General features: G+C 37.1%; 1 protein-coding gene and 1 long non-coding RNA gene across 3 annotated transcripts in view; one reads left to right on the forward strand and one right to left on the reverse strand.

Moving 5' to 3' along the window:
* Nucleotides 1-1,273: 1,273 nt before the first annotated feature.
* On the forward strand, nt 1,274-6,062 carry LOC136852120 (uncharacterized). Of its 2 annotated transcripts, none has more exons than XM_067126568.1 (3): nt 1,274-1,423; nt 4,942-5,050; nt 5,578-6,062. In XM_067126568.1, the coding sequence occupies exons 1-3, from the start codon at nt 1,289-1,291 to the stop codon at nt 5,778-5,780; spliced, it is 447 nt and encodes a 148-aa protein (XP_066982669.1). In that variant the 5' UTR covers nt 1,274-1,288; the 3' UTR covers nt 5,781-6,062. The 2 variants fall into 2 exon arrangements, with proteins under 2 accessions (XP_066982669.1, XP_066982670.1); XM_067126569.1 differs by lacking the exon at nt 1,274-1,423 and adding an exon at nt 2,845-2,901.
* A 1,560-nt stretch (nt 6,063-7,622) lies between these two features.
* LOC136852319 (uncharacterized) overlaps nt 7,623-8,759 on the reverse strand; it is a 1,929-nt gene continuing 792 nt past the window's right edge. The window contains exon 3 of the long non-coding RNA XR_010857107.1: nt 7,623-7,655. This is a non-coding gene — a long non-coding RNA (uncharacterized lncRNA). The remainder of the gene's footprint in view (nt 7,656-8,759) is intronic.

Consider the following 8,759-nt stretch of genomic DNA (forward strand, 5'->3'; position numbering starts at 1 on the left):
CTGCTCGTCTGGTTCTGGGTCCGCTCTCTCATCAGAACAAAGTCCTTTCCAAGATTTCTCGATATATAAGAACAAAATGCCGTAAAAAAAAAAATTAGCGTTTTGATTAAAACTATAAAGACGAGGAAAGCGCAATGGTGCTATTAAATGCAGACAGACTACTGTAGGTTCCTTTACATTCGGCGAGAAGCTGTGATTTGAAAAGAAATAATCGGAAATATATTCCGGTCTTAGTACCTAAAAAAGAAAATTTATTTTTTCCTTTACCTCCTTTCGGTGAACTGAGTTTCTTAGCAACGGCACGAGGTACGTACATCATAAAGTGCTGTTTAAACAACGCAGAACGAATGGAATTTTGTAGAGGAATATAAATAATGAAACTCGATTTGACGCAGTAGAACTGTATAAAAGCAATGGGGCTCTATTGTACAAGGCTGCAGCTCAGTAATAGATTGCAGTTATACTAAAAATAACCAAAAATGAAATGAAAATTAAAGTTCTTCATCGTAATCAAATATTTCTCCTTTATCAAGTTGAATTTTTTAAGTCATAAATATAGCGATGTCATGTTAAGTGACGATATCTAATGGTCTCAGAATAGAGAGGTTTTATACAAAAAAAGTGAACGCATAATACAAAGCGAGAAAGAGAAATGCGCATTTCTTAATTCGACAGCCGTTTAGTTCTCATAAATAATCTCTGTAATCTTGTTATGCAAGGGGAATACGTGCCGTGTAGTAACTCATTAGTGAAAATACACAGAGCAGTAACATGAAGCAACAACTGTGTGGATTAAATTCTACACTCATTGCTCATATGAACACACATATATATATATATATATATATATATATATATATGTATATATATATATATATATATATATATATATATATTATATTTGATATTATGTCGTATGAAAATTTGAAGTTTTGAGTTACATAGCTATAAGATTGCCCATTTATGCGTCTTTGCATAAAGTAAGTCTAAGTGCATTTTGGCTGAGATGGCGCTGGGAAGATTTTAAGTCTAAATCAAAATATTATAGGACTGCTGAAAAATCAAGATTTTGTTACGACAGTCTTGTAATGATGGAGCGAAATGTGTGTGTGTGTGTGTGTGTGTGTGTAGTGTCTGTGTAACTACATGTCTCAAACAGATCACTGACAAAACACAAAAATCAGTAAACACTACATCAATAACCCATTCACCTTGAGAGGTGAGTGGCTTGTTTACTTTCTCACAAGGCAGCACCGACAGACCCTTGAGAGTATTACGTATACTGTACATGGCAAACCTTGTGTTCTGGCGTCGCCCTTGCGACTCCCATAAGCCTGAAAACGCCATAATTACCCTGTATAAAAACGGGACGTCATTTCAGAGGAAGGGGCAATACGGAAAAGTCCATTTCAGGGTCAGGATGGTAAGTTGCGTCCTGCTACTTATCCAGTTCCACTTTCTCACTGAAGGAGCGAAAAAACTCGTCTGTTGATTTTTTCTTTTTCTTTAAATGTCCGTCTAATTTCTTCTTTCTTTCTTTTTAATCAGCAGTTGCTTTCATTCTTGAAATCCTCAGCTGCTTTCTTCCATCTTTAAATCAGCAATTGCTTTCTTCTTGCTTTAAATCTTCAGCTGCTTACTTTTTTTCTTTCTTTAAATCTTTACCTGTTTTTACTTTCTTTAAATCTCCCTCTGTTTTCTTCTTTCTTTAAATCAGCAGATGCTTTCTTTCTTTAAATCTTCAGCTGCTTTCTTCTTTCTTTCTTTAAATCAGCAGTTGCTTTCTTCTTTCTTTAAATCTTCAGCTGCTTTCTACTTTCTTTCTTTAAATCAGCATTTGCTTTCTTCTTTCTTTAAATCTTCAGCTGCTGTCTTCTTTTTCTTTCTTTCTTTAAATCTTTCTTTACCTGTTTTTACTTTCTTTAAATCTCCGTCTGCTTTCTTCTTTCTTTCTTTTAATCAGCAGTTGCTTTCTTTCTTAAAATCTTCATTGCTCGCCTTTTTTCTTTCTTAAATATTTACCTGGTTTTTCTTTTTCTTTAAATCTTCTGCTTTTTCCTTTCTTTGTTCTCTTTCAATCTTCAGATGCTTTTTTATTTTTCTTTACATCTTCAGCCGGTTTTTCCTTTCTTTCTTTCTTTAAATCTTCAGCTGCTTTCTTTCTTTCTTTCTTCAAATTTCCAGGTGCTTTCTACTTTTTTTTCTTTCAGTATTCAGCTGAAAGTCTTTACGGACAGTCAACAGGGAAACCAGCCTTCAGAGAATACAGGTTACAGGAAAAATGGATAAACAGAGAAATATGAGGGAACAGAAAATGAAGCCGAGACGCCTGCATGTATACTATGAGTCACCAACATCATTTTCGCACCGGAGTGTTACATTTCCAGACAAGCATGGGATAGATTTAAATGCTTATTTTATAACTGATACGTCGAACTAACGAGAGCGCTCAAGTCGCGGTTACAAACTTTCTCCTCAGACTATAGATTCACAAACTGTCAAGTAATCAAAACGGCAACTTTGCTAAAAGGGGGGAGTTTGCAAGGCCCACACCCTTTTCCGTGACCCCAGCTGGATGGGCTGGTAAGCAGTAGAGCCCTGAAACGGAAGACTGCATTATCTGCAAAAATGCAGAACTGAGAAAAATGGTAGATACTGCTGATTTTGCAGATACTGCAAACGGGTCGCCCTAAATACTCGCGGAAAGCACTGAAGAATCATTCTGAAACAGCAGAAACTTGTGCGTTAGTATTTCACGAGCCTAATAAGTGGCATATCTCAATTTCGAAATTTTGTAGATACTGCAGCTTTCCATTTTAGGGCAGAGTAAGTCGGAGGCGATCCACGGATGTAGCTGTTATGACAGAGGACTGCACCTCTCAGCCATGGCGTCCATATTGGGTGAGTGCACCAGTCAGTCGCAAGAATCAAACCAAGGCTTGATAGTCATCAGCCAATGACGTGTGGTGGATAGTCCCAAAATGAAGTGGAAATAAATCTTGGGTATTAAAGAAATGTAGTAAAAAAAAACATTGGATTATTGCATGTAAAGATTTCGATGGTGCGAAAAGATTGTATGACAGGTGTATATGGTGAACGATTGAGTTCAGTTTGTAACACTTTTAATCAAGCCCTCTTATCTAACTACAACTCTTTTTAAAGCATTTCAGGTTTTGATGTAACAACTTTATAGAAGTTGCCACCCACCTCCAGCACCTCCCCCCACCTCCCCTTCAAAAAAAAAAAAAAGCCAGTATAACGTCACTTGGCAATTTGGTTTTCTGAACTTCGCAATTCTTCAAACATTTTGCTGTGCCTCAAAGTTTGATCTTCTAAGTGGCATTGCAATGTCTTCTCTTTTTTTTTTGTATCTCTTAAATCTCAAAATCTGGCGAAAATCCTGCTCCTTACTCTCATGATCATCATTTGCATATAGGAGAAGTCTACAAACATCTGTTGTAAATCGTTTTACAAAATTTCTTAAGACAAAATACCTTCAGAGCAGTGGTTCTTAACCTGGGGTACCTGTACTCCCAAGGGGTACGAAACCTTAAACCCAGGGGAGGGGTACGAGACGTGATAGCCAGTGCAGTGGTACTGTATATTGTATATTTATCATATATTTGTATTGCATTTATGAGAAATTTTCCTGCTTCAGAGAGAAGTCCTTAAGGCCTAACTTTAGCAAAGATGTGTAACTTCTTTAATTTATTAGAATAACTATCTAAGCTCAGGGGCCAAGGTGAGAAATAGTGTAGTCATTCACAAAATACTAGTTTGTATATAGACACTATAAAAGTCTACCTTTAACAAAAATTAATCACAGGTAAAAAAAAAAAACCTTGGCGATTCGTAATCAAAAAATGCCTAAAATTTTTTTTATCAAATAAAAATCCAATATTCTTATCTTAATAAACATCACCCCTTACCATATGGCTTTCCCATAAAATTCCCAGTACTGTACTTGAAATGCCCCAAAAATCGAGATAACAGCGTCTGCAGACAAGTAATCAGTGTCTCTAAACTGCTAGCAGAAATGAGAGGTTAGAATGTAATTTCGTCTGGCAGAATCGGAGAATTTCACGCGAAATTGGAAGGTAAATAGATTAGAATGAGTCTTGGGAACGCGGGAGCTGAGTTACGAGACTCTTATTCCGATATGCTCTTATGATGAAATGTTAGTGACTGAGGATGAAATACGTGAACTCGAGATGTCCTGAGAGTTTTTTTTTGGAAGTGTAGATGGTTGAGTCAGTGGCACTTGAACAGAAGGGACAAAAAAGATATATTATAAGAAGGGAAAATGTAGGTGAAAGACTAGGAATCTCAAAGAGCGACAGTGGACAGAAAGCTACTAAGTGAAAATCTAGAATGCGTGAGAGATATCAAGAAAGGAGACAAGATTTAGAAGGCCCCGAGTTAACTCCGCTTCAAATGAAGGAGTTGTCATAAGCAGGAAGTTTTTCTCATAAAACCTCATGCCAGATTATGGAATGCTTGAGACACATCAAGAAAGGAGACATAAGACAAGACACTTTGAAGGCCCAGTGTTAACTGAACTTCACTGTGAAGTTGTAAAGTCCCCAGAGTGTCTTTTCTGGCAGAGGCCAACAGGGATTCCAGAACAGTAGAGCCGAGTAATATCCGACCATTTAAGAGGCCGTAAAGTTAGACTGATTAGACAAGAGTATTAAGCATTACAGTGATCTTTCCTGGCAGAAGCCACACTGGGATTCCAGAACAGTAGAGCTGAGTAAATTTCCGACTTTTTAAGACACCAAGTCAGACCGATTAGACAAGAGCACTAAGCATTACAAAGATGATACCTGCTTGTTAGATCAGATGATTGCTTTTTTTTTGTATAACCCGAGGTCTTCAGCACTTGCGTTATGATAGCCATTGATTTTCAAACTGAGACAACATACTTTTTATTTTTGACAGAAGATTGCTGGGCAGTTGCTAGTGTTACTACCTGTGATCGCTTTGGCGAGAGCGGAAGGTCAATGTTCCGCTGAAATTACTGCCAAGTGCCCCGCAATAGATCCTTCATGTAAGTTGACCATCATTGACAGTTCTAGGATCCCCTTTCCTTCAACATAAAAAATGGTCAAATTTTGATACATTGAGCCATTTCCCCAAGAGGGATTTTTCTCACAGAGGGCTTTTCAACAGTGACATGTACCTTGATCCTGAACACAATCTCTCACTTTCTGGGCATCAAGACCCTTCCTTTCCAATACTTTTCATACAATGTATCTACCCCTTGCTTAATCTTCCCTTCCTACCCTGATCCATCCGTGACCTATGCTAATCTTGTAACTGTTCTTCCGAGTATGCATATACACTCAGACATTATAATGTTTTTTTAAGCCTCGCTGACACCTACTAACATATCCATGAGCACAGAGGAATCCAGATAACCATATCAAACAAAAATCGTACAATTACTGTCATTAATACTGAAAAGAAGCGTACAAATACTACGTTCCTGTTTCACATGTCAAGACATATAGGCCTAGATGTTAATGTCATAAGGAAAATACTAAAACCTTTTGCCTATTTTTCTTTGGCAAGCAGCTCCTGTTTACTACCCTGACCCCGACGACTGTGGCGCCTATTGCGAATGCTCTGACCAGATAGCCTGGAGGTTCACTTGCGCCCCACAGACGCTCTACGACGAACGTCTCAAAGTCTGCAACTGGGAGCAACTCGTCGAGTGCGGAGACAGGCCTAGACCCACATCCGCACCGGCGACCACGAGCCAAGCACCTAGTCCTTAAGGGGACTTTTCCCATACACACTTACGTTAATAACCTCTATTTATCACGAGAGTCTGCTAGCGTCTAAATGCCACTTTGTGCCCACTCCTGACAGCATTTGTACGGCTGATCATGTTAAACTCCTTGTATTTCTGCAAGAGTAGATCCGCGTAGTTTTAGAGCGCCAAACTGAAACTTGAATGTCATGACGTTTGAATATTGTACTTTTTCCCCAAACCGAAATAAATATTACTAAAATGTTAACGATGTTTTATGAGGAAATACAATCAGTTTCTCTCAAAAGCTTATTTATTATATATTTATTTATCAAGGTTTGTCCCTTGCAACACTTTCCAGGTGTCTTAAGTGATCAGTTGCACCTTCAATCTTTTTTTTATTCACTAAACCACTTCTTACCTTATTCTACTATCTACTGCATCTATCCCCTCTTTATGCTTATGTTCTCACAAACACTCACTACAACCACAGCTTATAATTTTATATGCTCCACATGTATTCCTGCCTCTATATCTTTAACCTCAGCCCACGTTTCATTTTGTGTTTTCTGATATGTTCCCATTGCCCTCACATATCTAAATTTCATTTACAGCGACGTCTTTACAAAAAGAACATATCTATTTTAACTTGAAATGTCGTCTGACCTAACTAAACTACTCTCGTCACCAAACTGTAGTAAATTCTTATCCTCGTCTTTTTTTTCTTTTCATGTACACAAAATCTTTCTTTGGTAACCAAGAATTGCCATCAATCAGAGCTTTTAAAATAATGTTTTCTCATCCTCATGTACCTCGAGAATTCCGTAACTACAAACAAACCATTTCTTTCTCTGTTAGTTGCCCGTCTTTGCATTCAAGTGCTCTAGCAAAACCAGGCTTTCATAGCCTTCAAACCCAGTGTATATATATATATATATAATATATATATATATTATATATATATATATATTATGTATATATATATAAGTACATTATATATATATACATATATATTGTGTTTGTGTATATATATATATGCATTTATATACATGTATATGTACATATGTATACATATATACAGTATATGCATAAACATATATGTACATATGTACAGTATATATATGCATACACACTTGTTCACCTTAATCTTTCACCCCCTTCTAAGAGGGTGCTTCCAGGACTGGACATTCTGGTTTCTTATTAAATCTTTAGGGATGAAGCTGCTAGTCCTACACGTTTCCTGGCCCTAGCACTTGCAGCTGCCCATTTACAGCTGTGTGAACTGATGGGAGACAAGCCAGGAGCGACCCACGGAAATAGCAAACGTGAGGCTCACATATTTTTGTATAAGTGGTCTTTAATTCAGACATTGAGAGCAGGAACTGTGTGAATGAGATGCTGTATAAATGTTGCAAACTTTTATTGTGTGAACTTGCTTCGAGCAAAATAAAACAAGAATAGAACAAAATCTAGAATTTAGGCCAAAGGCCAAGCTCTGGGACCCATGATGAACTCATCCAGCCCTAAAAGATAAAAGTTGCAGTCGAAAGGTTTGAAAGGTGTAACAGGAGGAGAACCTCGAAGCTGCATTTTGATTCGATTGTTAGGAGAGGATTAAGGAATAGTAAGACGGAAGAAAGAGAATATGAACGGAGGTACAGCGAAAGGAAAAGCGAAATGAAAGGGTTATTGTTTATCCTAGTTCCATTTTTCCGCCTTTTATTCTCGTTTTATTGCGGCACTGGTCTGGAACCGCAATCGACGCTGGTGAGCCAGTTGCACACGTTCTTGGTCGTGTCGAAAGCCTGTAGTTCCCCGCACTGGAAAAGCCAAGCCACGCCGTTCGAGCATTCACAGTATTGTAGACAGTTGCTTGGGACGGGGTAGAACACTGGGTTGCCTGTCAGGGAATCATAGAGGCATTATTAATGAGAACACTGGACTATGGAACAGTCTACTGAAGACAGTTGTTTGGGACTTGGCAGTACACTGGGTTGGCTGTCAGGGAATCATAGAGGCAATATTAATGAGAACACTGGATTGTGGAACAGTCTGCTGTAGACAGTTGTCTGAGACTTGGTAGTACACTGGGGTGCCTATCTGGGAATCATAGAGGCATTATTAATTAGAACACTAGACTGTGAAACAGCCTACTGTAGACAGTTGTTTAGGACGGGGTAGAACACTGGGGTGCCTGTTAGGGAATCATAGAGGCATTATTGAGAACACTGGACTGTGGAACAGTCTACTGGAGACAGTTGTCTGAGACTTGGTAGTACACTGGGGTGCCTGTCAGGGAATCATAAGAGGCATTATTAATGAGAACACTGGACTGTGGAACAGCCTCCCAGATGTCGTGCAATTGGAACCTCAAAAGTTCAAGTGAAGATGCAATGCATTACTACCCTAGTACCATTCTCATATATTTTAATAATTTACTTACATTTTCATCTATTTATTAACTTGTTAAATTATCTTTTTCTAAAAACTGATCTCCTCTTTCGAATGAACACCTTAATATTCTTTGGATGCTCGAATTTCAAGTCAGTGGCCCTGTGATGGGCTTGTTCTATATGAGTAGGGTTCTTCTTCATCTCAGCAATTATAATAATTACAGTAAGAAAGGTTCTCGTTGGCACGTACTTAACAAAGGAGTGTTCTATAGATTATATATAGCATATATATATAAGATATTATATATATATATATATATTAACAAAGGAGTATAGGATTATATATATATAGTTATATATATATATATATATATATATATATATTTATATAATAAATATATATATATATATATATATATATATATATATATATATATTTATATAATAAATATATATATATATGTGATTATATAAATAGATTATATATATGTATATACATATACATATATACGTATACACATACATATAACTGCATTAAAAATAGACCGAATGAAATGCAGGAAAATATACCGAATTTATTGAAACACTAATATTGATTGCTACACTTTTTA

Source organism: Macrobrachium rosenbergii, chromosome 25, assembly GCF_040412425.1.
Source record: "Macrobrachium rosenbergii isolate ZJJX-2024 chromosome 25, ASM4041242v1, whole genome shotgun sequence".
Taxonomy (NCBI): domain Eukaryota; kingdom Metazoa; phylum Arthropoda; class Malacostraca; order Decapoda; family Palaemonidae; genus Macrobrachium; species Macrobrachium rosenbergii.